This window comes from Carica papaya, chromosome 5 (genome assembly GCF_054855325.1).
Source record: "Carica papaya isolate Zhongbai chromosome 5, ASM5485532v1, whole genome shotgun sequence".
Classification (NCBI taxonomy): Eukaryota; Viridiplantae; Streptophyta; class Magnoliopsida; order Brassicales; family Caricaceae; genus Carica; species Carica papaya.
This window is the reverse complement of record NC_142313.1, coordinates 32,638,155-32,664,902: the sequence shown is the minus strand read 5'-3', so window position 1 is coordinate 32,664,902 and position 26,748 is coordinate 32,638,155. Positions and strand designations below refer to the sequence as shown.

Below are 26,748 nucleotides of genomic sequence, written 5' to 3'. Positions count from 1 at the left end.
GTTGGAAAAACATATTGGGTTCTTGCATGTAAGAGTATATGGAATCAAATAGTTATTGTGCACTAGGAAATTTTCCTGCCTTTCAATATTATGATTTTTTCTCAATGGAAAAATTCATATATTACTCTATTCATATATGTGAGAACTTTTTTCTAATGAAACAATAACCTATATGATATTTTATTTATATAAATGACATGAGAAACATATATAGACTATTAAATTTTTTTTATACAAAACTTAATGAATTTACTCTCGTATTATTTAAATTGAATGGAGTTCCAACCCAATTAATCTAGATAACCTTTTATTGTTTATTAAATATACAACAGATTTTTAGCGATCCTCTAACACACTTCATTTCATTCTCTTGTAAACATAGTCACGTTGTATATATTGAGATATTTTCAAGAAAGAAAATACACGTTATTGAGATATTTAAACTGATACAACATTGTCATGTCGTATATATTGAGATATTTTCAAGAAGAAATCCGAATAGTGAAATTTTCACAGGTTTTCATAAATCGAAACTTAATATTTTCAAGAAGATTGAATGGAACTTAAGTTACAGGAAATAGAAAAATGAATTTTAAAAAAAAAAAAAAAGGAAAAACGCACAGAAGAGATGGAAAAGGAAAAAGGTTAATTGCTTGTCTAGTACTTTAGCCAACACTGGCTCCCTCCAAACTAGTTCCATAATTCCATAGTTCAGAATCTTCTTCCTCTTCCTTAGTCTTTCCTCTCACAGACAATAAACCGAATGCCGAGCTCGTACCATGCATGAGGTTCAATGTTACATGAGCACTTGACTCATGAAGTTTGCTCCAACTTTGTGATGACTCAAGTAACAACTGGCGCTGTTGGATTGTTAAATACTTGGGGCCGGCGTCAGATTCTCTAACATCTAGGACTCCCTGATGGTGCAAGTGCCATTCCCGGTTTTGTATGAGCTGATGAGCCAAGGTAGCAGCACGGTTTTCTGCAATGAGCTCACGTAGCGCTTCACTAGATCTAAAGGAGAGATCAGATGGAGAAACCCAGGATTCAGACTTGGATGACAGAAGAGAGAGAGCACGTCCTGTCGGAGATGATAAGTACGATAATCTTCCTGTCATCAATTTGTTACCTGCAAAGAAATTATCAGATCTTCAGATTTAGATTACTTCACCTCTTTTCTTCAACTTTGACAGAGAAAAGAAAAATTTTTAGATCATTAACAATCCTTGATCCTCCATGTGTTAATTTATCTAGGCATGGATTATGAAGGCAAAAAGTTCTATTAAGTAATGCAGTATTGGCATATTAGTCCTGCTACATGCAAAATTGATAAGACTGGTTTCACAGCGACTGAGATCAAAAATTTGTGATGAATGATTTTGCTAGTCTTCATTATTTATTAGTTAAAGAATTCAGTCATAACAAAGTTCTTTCTTAAATCAATGACTATATGGAGATGCCTTTGTTATTTACCTCAATATCAAAGGTTTTTTGGATGTTAACTGGGGCGATTATCCAAATAAATTAAAGATACGATTCAATCATAAACTACTACGTTTCCCTTATATCTAATCTTATTTCCTCGACCGCCAAAAAAAAACCTAAGAATATTATGATTACCCACAGAGGACAAATATCATTTTGTTGCTCAAGTTAGTTATCAGACATCTGCTAATTTGGTAAGCTAATAACATAATTACACAGTTCTTTTCAACAAAAAACACACATGTTGTGTAATAAAGAATATATACATATATATGATTAAATGTAAGCAAATTTAGTTCAACTTGCTCATTTTAAACATGTGAGACTGGAAATACTTGGGACAATTAGAAGTTGAAATAGATTCCCAAGTCAAGACCATTTGGCAGATATATTTGCAAAGAGATTTACTTCAAAACATTTTTTATTGCAATGGGTGTCAACTTGTGCATGCTCCCGCACTCAGCTTGGCAGGATATGATATGTATTCACTCGTTAAATTGTATAAATATATAACTAATCTGCCACCTAAGAGATGATCACTCCAGTGATAGGAAGTCATTGGACTACGGACCTTGTATATGTTCAATCATTAAATTTATATATGTAATTAATAGTTATTGTCTACGATCTAAGAACTGATCCCTCAGTAGTAGGAGTTCCTTAACTCGAGTCATACTATGCTCCACTTGTTACAGTAAGTATTGAAGTGATTAAGGGGACTATAACCTCCAGCAGGGAGTCCCAACTTTTAAACAAATAGATCAGGAGGTCTTTGTGCTCTTTGGCCGGATGATTGTACTGCTAAAGTTTTGTCCTCCTCTGATCATCATATTGATATTTTGTTATCTTCTGCTGAAACACAATATTGATTTACCGGTGATAGAAGTGGTTTGCTAATGATCAAAAATATAAAACATGAACTTTATTCAAAAACTTTATTGGGAATTTTTTTTGGTCCTTGGATAGTGGACGTGACTTCAACAAAATTCTCTAAAGACATGAGAAAAAAGGGGATGAAATATTCTTTGGCAAAAGTTGGATCTGTTTTGGGAGGCCTTAGTTGAATGCAATTTAACAGATTTGCAATATTCTGGTTATTACACCTTTTATAATGGAAGGAAATGGACAGGTAATTTTCGAGAGCGAATTGACCGGTTCCTCGCTACAGAGGCTTGGAAGCATTTGTTCTCAGATTATCAGGTGAAACAATTATTGAGGTATGCCTCTGATCATGCTGCAATTGTTTTAAATACTGTTAGACCCATAAACCTTAGTTAAGAAAAAAATAAGCTTTTTCTATGAGACTAAAGGAACCTGCATGTCATAAATTGATATCCGATGTATTGGATAGTGAAGGGGGAGTGTTGTTAATGAAGTGAATAGAGTAGCTTGCTCACTAAAACAATGAGAGGAATGTGGTAGGTAATGCGAAGAGAAGAATTGGAAGGAGCAAACAGGAGATTCTCATACTACAAGCTGAGAGTGGGAGAGACGAGAATATGACTACATTAAAACTGTTAGAGTGAGATGGAAATCTATAAAAAAGAAGTTTTATGAGTGCAGAGAACCAGAGCTGATTGGGTTTGAATGGGGTGATTGTAATACTAAGTTTTTTCCCGTGAGGGCCTCTCATAGACAAAAAAGGAATACAATTAGGAAGGTGAAGAATGATAGAGGAGCTTGGATGATTAATCAACAACATATCACGGAAGTTTTTGTAAATCATTACAGAAGGGTATTTGGGGAGAGTGCTGCGAGCAATGTTGACACTATATTGAGTTGTGTGGACTGTAAGGTTACAGAGAAAATGAATGCACATCTTATTGTACCGTATATAGAAGTTATTGTTATATTAAAACAAATGCACCCTACAAAGACTCCAGAACTTGATGGTATGTCATCTATTTTCTTTCAAAAATTTTGGCCTATTCCCAGGTTTGATTTCGTTCACTTTGTGTTAAATCCTCTTAAAAATCTTGCATCTTTTAATCGATAAATCATACTTTTATTCCATTGGTTCTTGAAGTGCCTTCTCCAAAATGTCCCGTCGGATTGTTGACCCATTAGTCTATGCAATGTCATCATGAAAAATGTTATTAAATGTATTGCAAATCGTTTAAAGACTTTCCTGAACAAAGTTGTACACCCTCTCAATCAGCTTTTATTCCTGGCAGACTAATAACTAATGATGCTTTCATTACTTTTGAAATTTCTCATTTTCTTAAGAAGTGTAGAATAATGCATGGAACCTTTACTTTGAAACTGGATGTTAGTAAGACTTATGATTGACTAGCTTGGTCTCAGAGAAAATGTTGAGCAAATTGGGCTTTCATGATGCTCTTGTCTTTCTTACAATGGCATGCTGTCTTTGGTCTTATATTTCCATATTAGTCAATGGGGAACTGTTGCTGGTCATCTATTGTAAAAAGGGACTCCGATGGGAGAACCTTCGTCGCCTTACCTGCTAACTCTGTCCAAAGGCTTTTTCATCTCTTTTACACAGGGGCAGAGTGTGATGGCAGGATTCACGGTGTAAAGATATCACAATCTGCCTCTCCTATTTATCATCTTATGCTTGGCAAAGATAGTATTTTAGGACCCGACTTTGACGTGTAATTCTTCAGAACCTTAATTGAGGAATTTAAAAGATTGGGGCGGAGCAAAAAATGAATTTAAAAGAAAAGAGAAGGTTCTGGAAAGAGAGAAGAAAGGAAGTCAGGGAGAGAGAAGAGAGTTTGTAAGAGAGAAGGTGGAGATTTTAGAGGGAGAAAGAAATAGGGAGAAAGAAAGAATGTTTTAGAAAGAGAGAAAGACTGTTGGATAGAGAAGGAGAGAGAAATATCTAGACAGAGAAAAAGAGAGAAATATATAGAGAGAGAGGCTGTTAGAGAGAGAAAGAGAAAATTATAAATAAAGAAGAGAGCAGAGAGGAGAGAGAAGAGAAAGATAAAAAAATTTAACTGAGATTTTATTCAATAAAATTATACATTCTGTGTTTAATTTCCAACTCTCATTTATAAACATGAAATGATACATAAAAATACTTATCAACCATTGCAAATATTCAATTATATGAGAATTCTTATCAACCATTGTAACTATTCAGATGCATGAGAATTCCCATCACCCATTCCAACTATTCATGATTTTCTAGGATTTTAACATAGTATAATCTTTGAGTGAGAAGATGGAGGAACTAGTTGTAATACAACCTATTTTAAAAGATCACGGGGAGTTATGGGGTCAAGTTATAAATCTTCAGAAGTCTTCTGTATTTTTCTTGAAAGTGTTTACCAAGGAAAGAAAGAAGCAGCTCTGTAATTTGTTAGGTGTTCGTGGTATTGATGCACATAGTAAATACTTGAGAACTGTCTGCTATGCTAGGTAGATAACTGAATGAGACATTTGGGTGCTAAGTTGACAGGATGACAAAGAGACCGAAGAAATTGAATCCATTGACTCTTTTAAATCAGGTCGGGAAACTCTTATTAAGTAGTGGCTCACTCAATTCCCACATATGCTGTGAGAATATTTGTACTTCAAAAATCCAATGCTAGCGTAGAGAGACAGATTACATTTCTGGTGGAAAAAGCAGAAGGGGTAAACCAAATATCTATTGGCTCCAATGGACATATCTAGGCTCCTCAAAAACAGTAGGCACCTTGGAATTCCGAGACTTCCACTGTTTCAACAAAACGATGTTGTGCCAAACAAGTGTGGCAGTTATTGTGTAACATTAACCCTATTTTTTCTCTGCTGTTACAGGCTAAATATTACCGCAAAGGGGATTTTATGGATGTGACCCTAGGACATCGACCTAGCTATACTTGGAGGAGTATCTTGTATGGGAGGATATTGTTGACGCAAGGTCTTTCATGAAGAGTAGGGGATGGCCAAAGTATTTGGATTTTGGGAGATAAATGGTTTCACTCTCAACCTAGGGGAAGGATTCCGATATTTTCACAACAACCCAATGGAAAATACAACTTATTAAATGTCCATTCAATAGTCAGGAAGCAAGAAAGATAATCTCTGTTCCTTTGATTTTTAGAAGGTCTTCTGACAAGTTGAGGTAGGAAATTAAACAATCAGGTATTAATACAATTAAGTCCGAGTATAGGGTAGCTTGGAAAGAGAGAACAGTAACTGAGCTAAAAACTTCTACATAAGGGAATGATCCACTATGGAAGAGGCTCTGGAATATGTCCACTTTGCCTAGGATAAAGCATTATGGTTGGCAACTATTTCGAGATATAGTGTCTATGGAATGTTGTTTGTGAACAAGAAGGTACTTTTTGACAAAATGTCCTAGGAATGGAGGATGAATAAAATGTTGACCATTTTTTTAGAATGTACATGGTGCAACAGAAATTTTGTTTGAAAAGATCAAATGTAGGGTTCTCACAATAAAGGCAGAAACTTTAAGAAATAATGTTGCATTGTATTAAGTTATATCTAAGACTGTTAGAAATGAGTCCTTATATAATATTTATAACAAGAACACGATTACGAATAGGAAATCATAAGAAAATAATAATCTAAATAAAAATTGAAAATACTGAGAAAATTGAAAAACTAAAATAAATCTTAGATTTGAACTAAAAATGATAAAATAACAACACCAAGAATTGAACCAGAAAAAGTGTATTGTATCAATCCTCTCCTCTTGAAGAAAACTTATCCACGAGTTATATGGTTAGCAAAAAAAGCTCATCAAGATGATACTACTTGAAAATATAGACGTTGAAAGTATTAGAGATTTATATTGGCAGGAAGATCAATCTGAAGATTTTGGATAAAAAATGTTATTTTTATTTTCTTATACTACTTGTGTAGTTACAACTAAAGTATATATACAGAATTCTGATCTACAGATAAGGAAGTTAACATTACAGTAGGGATTATATTTTATTTTAATTAATTACATCATTATGATAAAGATAACGGAAATAATTATAAGAGAAAATATCTTTCCAATGGAGTAACATAATATTTTGGTCAACACTCCCCCTCAAATTGATGCAAAAATATATCATACAGGTCTAACTTGCAGACCAAGTTATGAAAAGATCTGTTGCAAAGTACTTTAATGAAGATATATGTCACATGCTCACTAGAAAGTACATGATATAGGACTAAGGAGCCATCAACCACTTTTTTTTTAATGAATGTCGATCAATCTCAATGTGATTTGTCCGCTCATATTGAACTAGATTATGAGTTGTACTAATAGCTGCTTTATTGTCATAAAATAAAGATATGTTCTCTTTTTGAATAGTTTTAATTTTTCATTAACTTTTACAACTATAATAATTCATATACTTCTTGAATCATTGTTCTATATTCTGCTCCAGCATTGAAGCACGCAACTACACTCTATTTCTAAATTTTCTATGTAACTAAGTTGCCTCTTACGAGTGTGCGGTAACAAGTAAATGACCTTCTATCATCTAAAAATCTAACTCAATCAGCATTTATAAATATTTCTATATTAAGATGATCATTTTTGGAGAAAAGTATACATTTTTCTAGTGCAAATTTTAGGTATTACATTATACAAAAAAACAGTATGTAAATGAAGCTCGCGAGAATCATGCATGTACCGATTCACCAATCTAACTATATATGCTCTATCAGGTCTGGTAAGTGAGACAGAAATGAGTCTTCCAACTAATCTCTAATATCTCTCTAAGTCAACTAATATAACATTTCTTACTTGTAGTTTGTGATTATTTTTATTAAAAAATTCTATCAGCTTGCAATCCATCATATTAGTTTCTTCTAATAAGTTTAGCATATGTATTCTTTTTGTGAGAAATAAAGATCATTTTATTATTTCTGTCAACTTCAATTCTTAAAAAATATTACAATTTTCTTAAATTCTTTATTTTAAATTGTTGAGTAAGAAGCTCTTTCAATCGAGTCATCTCCCTTGTATCATCTCCAATCATTATAGTATTATTCATCTAAATAATGAGAAGAATGACTCTACCCTCGTAATGTTTGATAAATAGATATAATCAGCATTACTTTATTGATATTTAAAAGAGACCATAACCCTTTTAAACTTTTCAAACCATGTTCTTGGATACAATTCAAACCGTGTAAAGCCTTCTTTAATTTGCAAACTTTCCCTTGTGTTCTTTCATTTTCAAATTCATGAGGAATTTTCATGTATATCTTTTCCTCTACTATTTATGGATGAAGGTATTTTTGACAGCAAATTGTTGTAAGTCTCAATCAAGATTAGTTGCACAAGATAACAATATTCTAATTGTATTCATCTTCGTGATCGATGCAAATGTCTTCAGATAGTTAACACCACAGGCTTGAGCAAACCCTCTAACCAACCTAGTTTTGTACCTTTCAATTGACCTTTCACTTTGTATTTCACAGGAAACACCCATTTGCAACCATCTTCTTTCTCTATGGAGGTGAAATAAGTTTCTAAGTTTCATTTTTTGCCAAAATTTTCATTTCTTCAATCATGACTTCCTGCCATTTAGAATCTCCTTGACTTTATTTTAAAGCTATGAAATACATACAGAGAAAACAAACAAGATAAAAACTCTATAAATTAGAGATAGAGAGTCATAAGAAACAAAGTTGGACATAAGATGCTTAGTGCAAGTCTTGATTCATTTTTTAAGAACAATGAATTTATCAGATAAATCACAAAGTAAAGATAATTCACCAGCGTCTTCAAAAGCTGAATAAGATTATTAACCTAAAACAAACTACATTAGGGTTTTTTGTCTTATCTCTCCTTGAATATCTTTTCAAGTCAAAAATTTATCCAGATATCCGATGTTTTCTCTTTGAATAAGACCTTCCCAAATAAAACTCTCCCTCTGAACATAACTATCGAGAGTTAGCAATCTGGCCATAACCTCTTCTTTCTTACTCTCCCCCTAAAGAGATTAGGTTTGAAATAAAGTAAGTCTCAGATTCTCTAAAAGTAACATCAATAGCCATAAAATATTTTTTAAATAATAAATAATAACACTTGTAACCCTTTTAAGTATAGAAACATCTAAAAAATACACACTTGAAAGCTCTAGGTTACAACTTATCAACATTTCTAGTATACACAAAATAAATACATGCAAACACTTTTGAGGAAACAGTATATGAATTTTTTTCCTTATAAAACCTCTAAAAGACTTCTAAAATTTAGAATTCGTAAAAGCATCCTGTTGATAAGATGAGCAACTGAAAGAAATGTATCTCATCAGTAACTAATCTCACATGAATAGAATAGACCTTCTAACCAACACTAACAGAGGCCGAAAAACATTGTGAGCCTGAAGACAATCATTGGAGTCAGATCTATCTGGCGATGCATAAGGACCAAAGCCGAATCTAAGAGAGTCAGATCTGCGGATGCATGGCGCCGAGAGAATAGAAGTCTGACGCGATAAGATCATGCAGTAGAAGATTTGTTGGTATGCAGCATAATTTGAGACCAAACCCCACAGGAGAAAAAGATTTGCGTGTTTGGCAGTCGCCTAAGGAATCCGAACAAAGTTACATAGTGATATATCCCCAGTGTGATCGGATTTGCACGAAAAAGAGGAAGGAACACTAGATCTATGAAGCTAGACCCTGTGCGTAAAACCAAAAGGCCAAAAAAGAAGTTAAAGCCAATAAAGGAAGAAGTGACACGATTCGGGCTAGGTTGCAAATTTTCTGGTAGCGTGTGTTGCTCACACTCTCGAAAAAATAGTCACCAGAGTAGGGCAGCAGGCTGGTAATAAGGCTACAATCCGATTTGGGGTGGTAGTGAGAATAGGGTTTGATAGGTGAGTATCAATTAAGGCTATTGTGTTATTGTAGGGTTTAAAAGAAACCCTGAAATTAGAATTCAAAAACAACATTATTTGACTCTTACTATAAAGTTTTTAGAGAAAAAATATTAATTTTATTTTCTCATACCACTTGTGTAGTTACAACTGATGTATATATACAGAATTTTTATCTACAGATAAAGAAATTAACATTATAGCAAGAATTTTATTTGATTATAATTAATTACATTATTATGGAAAAGATTATAGAAAGAATTATAATGAAAAATATATCTACTAATGGAGTAACATAATATTCTGGTCAACACAATCTTATAAACATTATCATCAATCTTCTAAAGATTGGAAATGGACCAATTTTTTTGTCCTTTAACTTGTAAGAACCTATTGGAAAATAATGTATGCAACTTGATCTTGAGTCTTGAGTCTTTACGTACTTGAGCTCAACTTCTTTTTTAGCAACGTACTCCCCTAATAAAATGTTACGTTGTATTTATGTGCTTGCTTCATTCATGAGACACTAGATTCTTAACTAATATTTATACAAACTTATTATCAATAAAAATTTCAGTAGTTCCATCTTGTGTTAAATAAAGTTCCTCCAAAAATCTTCTAAGCCATACGGAATGACAAGAACAAAAATCTACCACCACATATTTAGATTCATAAGTTGACTTAACAATAACTTGCTTCTTACAACTCTATGTAATTACACAATCATCTATAAAAAAGACAAAATCAATTGTACTTTCTCTCATTAACATCTCTATCAAAATCACTCACCAAATCTCACAAGGTTAAAATAATTAAATGATGAATAAAATAACTAAAAATTAATTGTATCTTTAAAATAGAATTTTTTTACCAATATTCATGCAGGAGGTGATAGGAATTTCTACAAAACAACTTATTAGTCTAACCACAAAGAATATCAGGTCCTGTAAAAATCAAGTATCTTTGTAATGTAACCACTATTGCTAGAAGCCACTAAACCCCTTGGACCAGATGATCCTTCTGCACTTGGTCATCTAAAAATGTTTTGATGGGGTACCTAAAATCCATTAATCTAATCTTCCACCTTTATTGCCAAATTTAACTGCAGATGACAAGGTCCAAATACTTCAAAGAGTCAAACAATCTTAAATAGCTAGTTTTAAGCTTGAAATCTAACAAGCAATTAATTGATCTTATGTCTCTAATCAATTAACATATGCATTTAAATGATACAATTCCTTCGTGCATTTATTCATAGTAAAAGTGACTTGCCAACAACTTTGATATTGTTTGTATAAAAATTACTCATAATTTGGAGGTAAAAACTATCTTAGGAATAACCGTTTCATCTTGGGCTAGGAATAGACACATTTCCCTTGGCATTAGCAATTATATTGAAGTTGTTCCCATCACATAGAGGCGCCACCTTTAAATTTATATGCCACAAGCTTCACTTAACTTTTCTCTAAAATATTCAAATACAAAAAAGTTTTCAACAGCATGGATCTAATCGAGAAAATCTTTTAATATTTAAGCTTCTGTTGAAGTTGGAAAAATTCATTTTCATCTTCAGTTCTTGATTATTATGATGTCGTTCATTAGTCAGTATTTAAATGGTTGTCTTTAATAGAGGTTTCAACGTTATTGGTGTACTAGATTGCCTTTCTCACTTAAAGGTGGAAATGTCCATATGGATTTTCAAAATTTTGACGAAATTTCAAAAACCTACTCCTAGAAAACCTTATCTAGGTTTAATACAGGCTGTCAAAGGGATTGCTTGTATCCATCCACCTTAACACTACTGTTGTTTGCCCAATTGTTATTGCTCGTACGCCTACAAAGGGGACAAACCTCACCAATCACGAAAGACAATATTTGGTTCACAATATTTGAAATGATGTTCATCCACATCGATTTCTGAATAGATTTGTGACTAGCAACAATTGATGTTGTTGACGAAGGCGATGACATCCTTTAATTACCCCTAATTGGATCAACAAACTGTAGTGCCCTAGGAGCTAGCTTCGCATGATCCATTTCCCTAAGGTTTCATGTGAACTTGTCTACACCACACAAGAATCCCTAACCATTTTTTGTTTCGCTATTTCCAATTTTAGAGTTGCCAGAGTCATGTCATTCATTGCACAAATCTATTTGTCATTGTTCATGTTCATATCTTCTTTAGTAAGATAACACAGATAACATCTAGGTTATCTATCAAAGAGTTCCATTGATTCCACTGAGTCTTTATTCAATATTTTCGGACCTCCATTCATCATTGATGGCTCGTTGTCCACTAGAACCGTCCCCAGTCGTCAGCTCGAGGTGAAAATCCTTGTTTTGAAACCAATTTTTGTTTAGCAGAAGTTTTGTTTAAAAAGATCAAACATAGAATATTTAGATTACTCACAATAAATGTTAAAACCTTAAAGAACAATATTGAATTATATTAAGTTATATATAAAACTATTATAAATAAGTTCTTTTATAAAATTTGTAACAAGAATCCAACAAGGAGTAGAAAATCCTAAGAAATTAAGAATCAAACTAAAAACATAATATACTAAAAAAAACTAAAAAAGTACAATAAATATCATAATTAAACTAGAAAAAACTAAAAATAATAAAATAATAACACTTACAATTAACCTAGAAAAAGTGTATTGCATCTATGCTCTTACGCTACAGAGTTTTGGAAATTGAGTTCCTTTAAAGGTTTTCCTATTTAGTGCTCTAGCCAAAATAATTGGCTCAGTACAGGTATGATGGAGTAAGAACCAGTAGGTTCAACAACGAAAATTGATGAGGCCTTTTGATCTACATCAAAGAATATTAAACAATATTGAAGAATTAGAAATAACTAAAGATTGCTATTATAATGATGGTAATCTAGGCGATAGATGATGATTGGCTCCTACATCATGGTTACCTCCTACTTATGACATGTATAAGTTAATTGTAAAACATCTATTGGGGATCATGGCTAGTTAGAACTTGGTTTTATGTATATGGGATATGATGAGATAGTGGCTTTAGTGGCTATGAGAAGTATGAGAACACCCTTGCCAATAGATGTGGCTGAGATTCAAGTGATATGATTTGCTTTGCAAATGACAATAATTGGAATTGTATGTTAATTTCAGTAATTAAGTAGATGGTCTACTAACTTATTATTTTATTTTTATTCATTCACTTATAGTGATTATAGTTAACTAAAAGCATGCCTAAAAAATAAATAATCATTATAAAAGAAAAAATGTCTTGATGGAATGGATAACATTAAAATAAAATAAATAATTATAGATAATTATAGAAAAACGGTTATCAATATATTCAGTTATCATGAACATGTTTTAACCCTCTTCTTTTATCTATAAAAGAAGCATATATTCCTTTTCATAGTACACTTCCATCAATTATAGTCCAAATATCTGTGCATAATAGTTAAATAGATAAAAAAAGTTAATCAGAGAATTAAAAGTTTTATCAAATGGGTCTTTCAATCACATAATGACTGCATCATTTTCGAATAATATTTAACTCTAATTTTCTAATTTTTTAAAAATGTATTGAATTCAATAAAATTAAACAAATTAACTTTCATATCAAATTTCTTACATTTGGTATTAGAGATTGGTAGAATTCATACATCTTAGAAATATGACTTTATTATAATTCTGTTTTATCTCGAATTTTTATTTTGATCTTTATCATGGCAATCGATTTTTTGATATGCGATTATTAAAGTTTACGCATAACCCTTGATTGAAAATTTTTGAATTCATTAGACATGTTTTTGGTAACTTCAATTTACGTCTGTTCCATTGATCAATTATTACCAATACATGTTTGTTGATTCTGCATCCTTACCAATATGTTGCATAAGTACCCATGTTATCCTTACATGCCATTAATGATGCGATGATTCCTTCATGATGTTTTAATGTTTTTTATTCTAGTTCATTGGAATATTTTATTGTTGACAATTCACATGTTCATTTCTGAAAAGCAAGACACGTTCATATGTTGTGACAACATTTTATGACGTTTGGCTTATATGTTTATATATCATGGTTGTATATATGATGATTGCATGTCATGATAACATGTATAAATTATAAAGCATAATGAATTTTTGATTCTGCTAACTATTAAATATAGAGTTGGACCTAACCAATATTGTGATTTACATTAACAGTATCATTTCAGAATGTAAATATATATGTATATATTTTTATACAAATGATGGTTGACTAGTTTTATAACTTAAAATTTATTTACTTAGTTACTAAGTCTTAAGTTAATTAAACTACATTAAAAAATTAAGGGAGACTTATAAAAGAATAATATATTTTTTAAAATATTCATAATTAGGAGATTGACACTAACCCAAATGAGAGTCATTTTTTATTAATTATGAATTGATGATTTATTTTAATTATTTAGATGAATACCCAAATGTAACATGTAAATGACACAAAATAGTAAATATTTTAAGCTCCTTTCAAGTGTTCGAACATTATATATGCTAAAGTTTTATCCAAAGGAAAAACTACAGTGATATCAATAATTCATTATTTATAAATTTCAATTCTACATTATGGATATAGTTGAGGTCTTACCATGAGTATTATCCTATATGTATAGTTTTCACTTCCATGTATTCTCTTATATCTGGAATGATAATTTTCGATTAGTTGAATTTTTCATAGTAGTATGAAAATGTAAAATTCTCACTGGGTGTATTACATCTTAACTTGGCTTTAATAATTGAAAAACCTCCTAAAGCTACGAATGCTAGTACTCTAGAGCAGATGAAACAATTGAAAGCTTGGACCAGGTCGAATGATCATTACCACAAACATCAAGACCTCCCTCTCTCAAAGTAAGATAGCCTCAGAATTTCTAAAATCTACGGAGGAACCTTTCAAATGTACTGATGAGTCTCTTACAGATATATTAATGTGTTAATTGACTACCATAAAATATGATGGTCATAAAGGAATTCAACAACACATTCTGAACACGGCTGAAAATACTGCAAAACTTAAGGCATTTGGCATGAGCATTGATGAGTCCTTAGTACAGTTTGTCCTTAACTTCTTTCGCAGTTTCCTCCATTCAAGATCTACTATAATAGTAATAATGTGCAGATGAATATGAATGAGCTTACTAGTAAGTGTATTAAGGAGGAAATGAGATTAAAGCAAGATAAGCATAATTTTACGCTTATCGTAATCCACGGAGCTATAAAGAATAAAAGCAACTCCTAAAAAGTAAAGAACATTCCACCAAAGAACAGATGAGACTTTAGGAGACTAGTTAAAGTCATGATGGAAAATTTACTTTGAATTGCTACTTTTTTATAAGAAATGTTATGTAAAGAATGAATGTAATGACTGTAAGGCTCAGTTCAAAAAGAGATGTATATATTTTTTTCGTATGTTATAAATTAACTCTTGCTGAGGTTCTTTTTAATACTTGATGAATTAATTCTGGAGATGTGATAACTGTGGATACGTATCGTTTGCTATTAGAGATTGGTCATCATATAGATCTTTTGAACATTTTTTATGTACTTTTGATTTTTAAGAAATTAATTTCTCTATCCAAATTAAATGTTATTGGATATTTAATTTATTTTAGTTGTGAAAAACTAAGTTTGGTATTTAATTCAATGATAGTTATTTTTGTTATTTTATATAATGGTTTATATAAAATTTGTTTGAATCATGAATTTGTACAAATTTTAGTTATCTTTATTCAATTTGTTCAAAATGTGGCTTAATGAATAAAAAATTTTCATTCTTATAGCATAAAAGGCTAGGACATTTCTCTAAGGGAAGAATTGAGAGATTAATGAATGATAAAATTTTACAAGATATTGACTTCACTGATTTCCAAATATATGTAAATTGCATAAAATAAAAGCAAACTAAGCGTATAAAGAAATATGTCACAAAAAGCAATGAGCTTCTTGAGATAATTCATACAGATATTTGTGAACCACTCTCCATTTCTTATTTTATTAAAGAGATATTTTATCACATTTATAGATAATCTATATCGATATGGTTGTATATATTCAATGCATGATAGTCTCTAGCCATTGATATATTTAAGGTGTACATTATAAAGTTTGAGAGAAAATTAGATAGAATTATTAAGATTATCATATCAAATCATTATGGTAAATATTATGGTAGATATGATGGTCAAGACAAAATGCTAAACTCTTTGCCAAATTACTAGAAAAGCATAGCATTCTTGCTCAATACATAATGCCAGCTACACTATAACAAAATGGTGTTGTTGAGAGGTGTAATCGTACTTTAATAAAAATAGTTAAAAATATGATGAGTTACTCTTCTGTACCTATTTCTCTATGGGATGAATCCTTAAAAACTGCAATGTATATCTTGAACAAAGTTTCTAGTAAGGTAATTCTTGCAACTCCTTTTGAGTTGTGAATCGGTAGGAAACCTAATTTGATATATTTACATATATGGGGTTATTCAGCGAAGGCAAGAATCTTAAATCCTCACAACAAAATCTAAATTCAAGAACAGTATCTAGATATCTCATTAGCTATCCAAATATGTCTAAAAGAAATATATTTTACTGTTGTAACCATTGTACGAGAATAGTTGAGACCGATAATGTCAGATTCTTAAATAATAACGAAATTAGTAGGAATGATGAACCAAGAAAACTATACCTTAAGGAAATAAAAATGGATATCCCACTTTTTTTTTTTTTTTTTTGCCTCAATAAACAATTTTTTCTCAACTTTTTCAACAAGTTACAGGAAATGAGTTACATAATGGAAATAGTCCATTACCACAAGAAGATGTCGTCATTGAAAATGTTGTGAAATAACCTCAATTAAAGCCTTTGAGAAGATCTCAAAGAGAAAAAAAATATGTCATATTAGATGATTAAATGGTATATCTATAAGAATCTGATTTTGATATTAGGATACGAAAAGATTCAGTTTCGTTTTCACAGGTCATGAAAAGTGATGATTCTAATAAATAAATAAAAGTTATGAAAGAAGAGTTTAAATTTATGGACCATAACGGTATCTTGATCTTATTAAATTGTCCAATAATTATAAAAGTGTCAGTTGTAAATGGGTGGGGTCTTCAAGAGGAAACGCGATACTAAAGGCAATTTCGAACGATTTAAAACCAGATAGTAGCCAAAAGTTTCACTTAAAATGAAGGTATAAATTATAGAGATATCTTTTCTCCAATTTCTAAAAATGACTTTCTTAGAATTATTATGTCACTTGTAGTACATTTTTATTTAGAATTATGTCAAATGGATGTGAAAACTGTCTTCTTGAATAGGAATTTGAATGAAGATATTTATATGGAACAAACTGAAGAACTCGCAAAGAAAGAAAAAGAACATCTAGTTTGCAAATTAAAGAAATCTATATATGGCCTTAAACAAGTTTTCAGACAATAGTATATAAAGTTTAATGATAGCATTACATCTTTTAAATTTTAAAAAAACAATATTAGTAGTGCATATATTTAAAAATCAGTTCGAGTAAATTTATAGTTCTGATACTATTTGTTGATGATATTTTATTATATAATAGTGATCTTGATTTGTTATACGAAATCAAGAAGTATCTTTCTAAAAATTTTTAGATGGTTGATATGTGTGAAGGAACCTATGTTATTGAAATAAAAATCTTCAGAGATCGATCTTGATGATTATTGGATTTGTCTCATAAAAGATATATTAACTGAGTTTTAGAGAGATTAAATATGCAGTTATATTTAACCAATGTTGTACTTATTCTGAGAGGTGACAAATTAAAGTCAGTGCCCAATGAATGACTTAGAAAGAGAATAGATGAAGAAAATTCTTTATGCATCTGATATAAGAAGTTTGATATATACTCAAACCTGTACTAGATTAGATATCAGTTATGTTGTTAGTATATTGGGAAGGTACCAAAATGATCCAGAAATGAATACTGAAAAGTTGTAAAGAAGGTTATGAGATACTTCTAAGGGACAAAGGATTATATGTTCATATATAAAATATCATAACAATTAGAGGTAATTAGATACTCAGACTAAGATTATGGTGGTTGCTTTGATAGGTTAACGTAAACTTCTGATTTTATCTTTATGTTAACAAATGGGGCAATCTCGTAGAAGAGTGTAAAGCAATCAATTACTGCCTCATCCATAATGGAGGTCGAGTTTATAACACGTTTTGAGGTCTCAAGTCATGCTTTGTGGTTATAAAATTTCATCTCAGGGTTTGGAGTTGTCGATTCTATTACCAAGCCACTGAGAATATTTTGTGATAACTCTGCAACTATTTTCTTCTTTAAGAATGACAAATATTCCAGTGGATCTAAACACATAAACTTAAAGTACTTATTTGTTAAAGAAAGAGTCCAAAAATAACAAGTGTCAATTAAAAATATTAAAACTATACTTATGATTGTTGATTCATTGATTAAAATAGTCTCCAAAAATATATGTAGAACATGTTATAAGAATGAGTTTTTTGAGTAATTTATAATATATATGATGATGGATATTTGAGTGGTGGTGTAATTGATATTTTGCATAAAGTTTATATCTATTCTTTCCTTTTTCAATTATAAGTGCAAAATTTTGGTATTATGGACTGAATTAGTAAGGATTATTGATATATGGTATATAAAAAAAAAATATGACATTAAAGTCATATTATTGTTCGCATTTATAATCTAAGATTATTTGAGTATTATGATATAGTAATGCTGAGTTTGTTGGCTAATTTTATATGATCACGTATTAAATTCATATATCAACAAATATATTTTAGTATAAAATGTATATATATCATTATAGTTTTAATAATCGGGTTAATTGGTCAAGTAAGAGAATGTTAATTCTAGTAATGAAGTGAAACGACTCATTAATATAATTTTTATTTTTACACATTCATTTATAACGGTTAGAGGCAACTAAAAGTACGACTAAATAATAGATAATCGTTATAAAGAAAAATGTATCTTGATGAATATCTATGTATATTATTTAGATAGAGAAAAGAAGTGAATAAGAGAATTGAAGGTTTTTTAAAATTTTGATCTTTCAATCATACTATAGTCGCATTATTTTTCGAATGGTACGTAATTTTAATTTTTTAATTTTCTTAAGATGTATTAAAATTACACAAATTAACTTTTGTATCAAATTTCTTACATGTAAGCCATTCAAGTTGAAGGAGATGCACAGAGAATCTATTCTATGCTTAATTCTGAGTGATACATCTAACTTGAAAGTGTTGTTAACAGAAGATGTTTTCTCTTTTTCATGTTTATTTTTATATGTTTCTTTTACAAGGATTTCTTGAATTCGGTTGCTATGTACTGGAAAATAAGGCACATTATACTCCGGATGGGAGTTTTCTTAGTCAAGAACCATCTAATTTTTTGGTTCCTTCGCTTGAACCGGATGACGTTCATCCTATTATTTTATTAATGGTTCATTTTCTATTCCACTCAAAAAAAGAACCGACTGTTATATTCTTGAAAGGGTGCCTTTTATGCATATATATATATATATATATTGACATCAACAATAAACTTTATAAACTTGTTTTCATTCTTATGAAAATGACAGTAATTTTTTTGACACAGAAAAGTTCAAACTCCTTAACCTAGAAAATTTTAGAGACAATAAACCCCAATATTACATGTCTTATACATGGTGAACACTAACAAGAATGAAAAGAGGAACTATGGCGAAAAGGGTTTGAGCTTTTAACGTTGAAAGATATTGCAAGCCCAAATAGTGTATCATCAAATACAATCAATTCCAACCATTAAAAAAGTGAAGTTTTTTTTTTTTTTAAATGGGCTGACGAATAATTATATTTACTTTTACTAAATATTTTTAAGTGACATGAAAATATCTAAAATTAAAAATAATATCCACTATCAAAATATTAGATTACAAAAAAATTAGTAAGGCTGTCCTAATCAAATCTCTTCAAATGTATGAAAATGAAAATTGATTAGATTATCACAAAAGCTTAACCTAATAGGAAATGAATCAATTAATTATTCTATACTTTCATCTTGTTCGACTTACTGGTTCATCCACTCTCAATATCAATTTGTGTTAGTTCTAAATCGGTTTTCATAGGCTTTTGAGCATCCTTTTTTCACTCTACAAGATTAGTTTGATTGAATTTCTTTCTACATTCACTTTTGGAAAGTTGATAATTTGGAAAATTTGTGCATAGGAGTTACATAGAAGTTTGGATACGCGTTCAACCTTGTGGAAAATTAACTTTTTACGAATTAGGACAACTTGCATTCAGATACTTAGGCATTTGTCTCTGATACCATCTTAAATGATTGACTAAATTGATCACCCTAAGAACTTCAAGTTGATTTAAATATGGCTCAACTAATTATTTTATACTTTACCACAAAGCATGTTTAAATACATGTTTAACCTGATTTCTTTTTCCTTTTTTTTTTTTTTTTTGTCTCTATCAAAAAGAAAAGACCTAACCACCAAACACTCAAAATCAAGAGTGTTTTTGGCTAAAATATCTATATTTTTCAGTTTTCATAAATAAATATTTTTAAGAAATAATATTTATAATAGAAAATAAAAAATATTTTTTTGATGCTTACGTTCATTAGCTTTATATTTTATTAATTTATTAATCTAATGTTTTTAAAATATAATAATAATAATAATTTATTATCAATAATTTATGTTTATCATACATTGTTTAAATTAAATAATAATAATTTAAAATCAATTTTTATGTGAAACAAATAAAGAAAATAATTAAAATAAAATAGATATTTTACAATAATATAAATTATTATTATTTTTTTTTTAAATTTAACTTTGTTTAAATAATTATAACAATTAATTTTTTTAAGGACTATGCAAGTTTTATCATTTCAACATTTATTACTAATTTTATAAGATAATCAGCTAAAAATAATAGCACACACTAAAATTACTTTTTAATCAAATTTTACTAAATATTACTTTTCATCTTAAAATATTTTTCTTGAAAGTTATTTTCAAACTATTTTAAAAACTGGAAAAAAAAAAAAAGACCTTAAGTAGTTAAAAAATAGAGGAGTGTTTCTTAGTGATCTTACTTACAATTAAGATTTATTTTTAATTTTGACTGTTAAATATTCATATATAATACAAATGAAAGAGATGATTCTTTTCTAAATTCAATTATCTAAAAAGCAATTAATTGTTAATAAAAAAATATATAAAAATCAAACTGGGAAACAAAAATAAAAGGGTATGCGGCATGCAAATTATGGTGGGAAAGAGTGTTAAAGAAAATATTTAAACCATTCCCCACTAACCTTGAGAAGAGTTCTTAGCAACAGAATCGTGGGAGCTCTTTCTCCTTCGCTCATTGTGCCCGGCTAATCTCCTCCTGCAACTCCTCTTCGAGTCATCAAACTCTGACACTACATGAAACCTATATAATATATATATATATACACAGTGTACACGTCAGCCACTTATATGCACAACAAACACTATACATTCCCACAAAGATATATTAAGTATTAATTATAAATACTGCTAACTAATTAGAAAATTGACCACGAAAAAAATTCATATTAATATTAAAGTAATACATAATAATTTTTATGGAAAAAAAAAAAAAAAAAAAGTGAAAAAAGCTGGCCAATATTATGACATAATTACTTTATGAATAAAGGCAATGATAACGTTACCTGCTACATTGTTGACAGAACCTCTGCTCTATCCCTAGTACCACCACTTTGGCCTCCTTGGAGTGCATCTCACAAACTTTATGTCTCCGATGATAGTCCTTGGCGTTGACCAGCGCCACGTCACAACCCTCTACCTGACACCTAGGCACCGGCACCGCCGTCGCCGAACACACGACTCCTCCACTCCCGCCGGCACTAAGGCCGTAATACGATTTACCTCTCTTGAGTCGCTCAACGACGGGAGTATTAGCGTCTTCAAAATACTGCCTCTTGCCAAGTTTCAAGCACATCAGGTGCGGGTCCGGGTGCAACCGAGATCCATCTCCACAATACAGCGAGTGCTGATATACCTGCGGATTCGTGCTGCCTGCCGTCTGCGGCTGTGGGGTGTAGAGGTTGCCGGATGCAGAGGCGTTGACGTTGAGCTCCCATATGTCCCAATTATTACCAATACTGTTACTGAAAATGTTTCCACCAACTTCCATCTCTCTAAATCTACGGCTTCTAGGTCCTGAAATGGATACTGATCATGAACTTTGATAGGTTAATGGCAGTCCCGTAGTTTTTTTCCTGGTTTTGTCCATACAGAAAGACCCTGTGACAATTGCAAAAGAAGAAAAAGGTACTCTTAAGTAGTCAGGATGTTTTCTCGTTGTACTATTCCAAACGGGAAGATTAAAAACGAAATGAGAGTTTGAGATTTCTTTCTTCACTTTTTCCTTTGTTTTTTTTTTTTTTCCCCTCTCAAAGCTGCAATATGTTTTTATTACAGTTGGATTGGCACGTGGGAGGGAATGGCCGCACGTGCGAAGAAAAGAGGAGGAGAGTGGGGCCCAAGTGGGTTGATTACACCGCAACAAGTAACTGAGAGAGAGAAGCAGAGATCTGATATGACCCGATATGATTCGATGATTCAGATTTTCTGTTTAAAACATGACTTGTATATTTTTCTCAAGCGCATTACGAGCGCGTGCACGACACGTCGACTTAAAAACAAAATTTTCATGCAGTCGCCACGTAAAGCGCTCGTAAAACCCCAAGTGTTTTTTACTCTTATCTTACTTATCCTGCATGAAATGGCCGTGACGGAGACGCGCTGGAATCGGTCGACGACTGTGATACTCGTGGAAGATCTTTGTAGATTCGTTTGGCCGGTAGTCAGCTCATCGCTATAATCGACTTTATATCACTAAAATCTTTGCTCCATTTCAGACAACATATATATTCTTATTATTATTATTATTTATGATAAATGCGTAATATATATTGAAATAAAAAAGAAATACAGTATATACAACTAATTATATTCTTAGTTAAGAGATCTAAGTCTAACACCCATGTGAAATTCTATGTTGCAGCCTATTTTTGATACATTATGGACTAACACATTTATTTTATAGGGATTCAGCTCCATTACTTACACGTTTTTTTAGGGCAACACTTCATTTCATATGTGATGGGTTCAAAACACCAATTTGCTAACTCTCCTACATTCTAAAGGCTCTATTGTTATTTTTTTGAGTTACTCCATACAATGATGAAAGAAAATGAAGTTAACCATTCTAGCTACCCAGAAATCAACGTTTTGTATAAAAAAAACAACAAATAAAGTTGAAGAAAAATACCAGATTGCGCAGATGATCCTCAGTGAGGGTGAAAGTCGCAGAAGTGAGTGAATGGAGAGAGAAACTCGACGAAGGCGAAAGGCACGAAGGCGAGCGAACGAAGAGAGAAGCTCAATGAAGGCAGAAGGCGCTGAGTCGAGTGAATGGAGAGAGAAGTTTTTCGTGGGAATGGGTGTGAGATGTGTGTATGTATTCACTTGCAAAACAACCAGAAACAAAATGCAAGAAAAAAAAAGCAAATTAAAAGCTTTCAATGTCCGCCAGCGGTACTAGAGAGGAGAAAAAATTAGAGTTTCTTGGGTAAGAATACGGGTTTAAATACATGTTTTATCTCGAAGCTTACATGAGCTCGAATGCACTGGATCACTCTTTAGTGAACCGGTGCGTTTTGGTCTTTTGTCACTAGGCCGGATCAACATGTTTTATACAAGCCCGATAACATCTCCCCTCAAGATAGTGAGTAGATGTTTTCTACTCCCATCTTGATCATATGCTCCTTGAAAAGCCAACTAGATAGAGTTTTAGTTAAAATATCTGCTAGTTATTGTTTGTTATTCACATGTCTCGTAACTATACTCCCGTCTTGTACTTTATCCTTAACTAAATGGTAATCTATCTCAATGTACTTAGTTCTTTCATGGAACACAAGATTAGTAGCTATGTGTATGGCTGCCCTGTTATCACAGTATAAGTCTGTTGCCCTTAAATTACATACCTTAAGGTCATCAAGTAAGTATCTTATCCAAGTTAACTCACAACACACACTGGCCATGGCTCTATATTCTGACTTTGTTGAAGATCTAAAAACTGTTTGTTGTTTATTAGAATTTCAAGATATCAATGAATTGTCTAGAAGAATACAATATCCTGTAACAAACTTTCTCATGTCTGGGCATCCCATCCAGTCACTGTTAGTATAAGCATTTAGTTTTATCATATGTATTTGAGTAAAATAAACCTTGGTCTAGTGTACCCTTAACATACCTTAGAACTTTATATGTAGCCCTTAAGTGATAATCTCTAGGACTCTCCATGAACTGGCTTAGAACTTGAACAGAGTAAACCTGATCAGGTCTTATCAATGTGAGGTACATCAAACTTCTAATCAACCTCCTGTACATTGTTGGATCTTGTATTGGCTCTCCTTCATCCTTCGAAAGTTTAATATTCTGGTCCAAGGGGAGCGATGAGGTCTTGCTTCCTAAAACCTCTGCATCTTTCAAAAGGTCTAGGACATATTTCTTTTGGCATATATAAACCCATCTCATTTGACCTAGCAACTTTAATACCAAGTAAATATTTTAAGTTTCCTAAATCTTTAATTTTAAATTTATTATCCAATGTTATCTTTAGTTCTTTAATAACAGATTCATCAATACTTGTCATAATAATGTCATCAACATATACAAGTAGTACGGTAAAGCTTTCGCCATTGGTCCTTATAAACAAACTGTAGTCGGCCTTGGATTGCTTGAATCCTTGTTGAGTAATAAACTCAAAATATTTGGCATACCACTGTTAAGATGCTTGCTTAAGTCCATACAAGCTCTTTTGAAGTCTACATACTTTTCCTTTTTTTTCTTTTTAGGATGTTTAGGAGGAAGTTCCATGTACACTTCCTCATTTAATTCTCCATGTAAAAAAGCGTTGTTAACATCTAACTATTGAAGGTGTCATCCTTTGATTGCAGCTAGAGCCATAATACTCTTATAAAGATGATTTTGGCCACAAGTGAGAATGTCTCGTGATAGTCTAGACCTTTTTTTTTAGTGAAGCCCTTAGCAACAAGTCTAGCTTTGTGTCTTTTAATGGTTCCATCTACTTTGAATCTTACTTTGTAAACCCACTTACACCCTATGGCTCTCTTCTCTGCTGGTAAATCAACTACTTTCTAAGTCTTGTTTTCTTCAAGAGCTTGGAGTTTGTTTTCCATAGTATTTCTCCAGTTTGGGTCCTTGTTATCCTCCTCATATGAACTTGGTTTATTATGGGATGCTACAGCAAGTATGTACTTCTTATCTTCCCCCATAAATTTATTATATGCAACTGTGCTTGATAGGGGAACAACATCACCATTGTAGACTTGTGGTTCAGACAGCTTTATGCAATCGATGTTCCCTTGAATCCGATCACATATATAGTCCTTAAAGTACTCTGATGGCCTCTTTGTCCTCGTTGATTTTTTCCTTGGAATCTCATTGTCATTCATACGGTCTTCTCTTCTTTCTCTTTCCTCATCAATCATATCATGACTGTTGGATACCTCTTCTATCTGTGTGAGGTCTCTAACCTCTATATCTGGGCTATCTTGACCCATCACTTGGTCCCTGATATTATCTTGCACAAATATGTTTGATTCTAGTTCGTCTATCAATATATTCCTAACTCATGTATAGTTTGCATATCTTTTATACACTTCCTTTCCATGTGAGGAAATACTTTCTCATGAAATATTACGTTTCTAAAAATAATGACCTCACCAGTTTCTTTATCTAGTAATTTGTATCCCTTTGTACTAAAAGGATATCTAATGAACACACATCTTCTTGCTCTTGCATCGAATTTTCGTCTTCCACTCAATAAAGTAGACGAAGGCTAAGCATCCAAATACTTTCAGGTGACTATAATTTGGTTTCTTTCCATGTAAAATCTCAAAAGGGGTCTTCCCACTTAATATGGAGGAGGGTGCTCTGTTAATTAAATATGCAGCAGTAAGAACAAAATTGCTCCAATATTTGGTGTCCATTCCACTTTGGAATTTTAACGCTCTTGCAGTGTTGAGTATTTATTGACGTTTTCTCTCCACTATACCATTCTATTGTGGAGTTTCCACACAACTCTTTTGATGCATGATTTCCTTCTCATTATAAAATCTCTTCATTTCGAGTTCTCTTCCGTTATCAGTTCTAATTACTCTTACTTTCCTGTCAAATTGGGTTTCAATAAAGGTGCAAAAATGTTGCAAATGTAAACCTATTTTAGCCTTACTTTGCATCATATATACCCAAGTACATCTAGTAAAATCATCAACAATGGTTAAAAAATATCTAAAACTAACATAAGAAATTTCATTATAAGGTCGCCAAATATCACAATATATTAAATTAAAACATTGTTATGCTTTATTACTACTATCAAAAAATGAAGGTTTATGCATCTTTGTCAATGGGCATACATAACATAACTTAAAGTCTTTGTTTGCTAACATATCAAAATCAAAACTAGATTTAAATGAAGGGTGTCCAAGCCTGTAGTGCCACAAATCAAAGTCCCTCTCCTCTTTGCTGGAGCTTTGTAGTGTTATTCCTGCAAAAATTTGTTGACTTGCCTTTTCTGAATCCTTAGGTTGTCTAAGCTGATATAGTCCATCCTTAATCTAGCCCATCTCAAGTGTCTTCCAGGTCAAAAGGTCATGAATAACACAATATTGTTGTAAAAAATTAGACAACACCTAATATCCTGTGTTAACTTTCTTACAGATATTTAATTAAATTTAAATGAAGGCACACACAACACATTATTTAACATAAGTTTATCACTTAATTTTACTACTCCTACATGAGATACATTTACAGTTTCTCCATTCGGTAATTCAACTTTAGATTTAACATTCGATGTTATCTCAACATATAATTGTAGTGTATGTACTATATGATCTGAGGCCCTAGTATCAATTATCTAAGTTGTGTGTGTGTGATATTTCTATCTATTGTGCATATATTGAAACAAAAAAACATACTAGAGAATGCAATGAGTTTCTGATCTTGAGTTTGCTCTGAAGTTATTTGTACCATATTGACAGTAGCTTAACTTCGTTGAATGAAGGTCATAAGTTGGTGTAGTTGATCCTTTATCAATAGATTGTGCTCTTCTCCCTTGAGTTTAGTTTGTGCATCAACAGAGGATACCTGATTGATAGTGGGTTGTCTTATCTTATTTTAGGTCCTTTGTCCCTTTACTTAGTTCTTATCTCTATAGCATACCTTGGCTATATGTCTTGGCAAATTACAGTTAGTGCATATAGGTCTATTTGGATTGGCCTTAAAGCATCTTTCCAAAAAGTGTACAGTTTTCTTGT

General features: G+C 31.6%; 1 protein-coding gene and 1 long non-coding RNA gene across 2 annotated transcripts; one reads left to right on the top strand and one right to left on the bottom strand.

Moving 5' to 3' along the window:
- Positions 1-499: 499 nt before the first annotated feature.
- On the bottom strand, positions 500-21,785 carry LOC110808224 (squamosa promoter-binding-like protein 7). The gene is made up of 3 exons (XM_022033637.2): positions 21,046-21,785; positions 20,665-20,783; positions 500-1,129 (listed from the first exon to the last, which is right to left on the bottom strand). Exons 1-3 carry the CDS (start codon positions 21,528-21,530, stop codon positions 666-668), a joined length of 1,068 nt encoding a protein of 355 aa, XP_021889329.2. The 5' UTR covers positions 21,531-21,785; the 3' UTR covers positions 500-665.
- On the top strand, positions 961-14,906 carry LOC148265782 (uncharacterized). Its single transcript, XR_015819158.1, has 2 exons — positions 961-1,097; positions 2,615-14,906. It is a non-coding gene; the product is annotated as an uncharacterized LOC148265782 (long non-coding RNA).
- Positions 21,786-26,748: the final 4,963 nt, after the last annotated feature.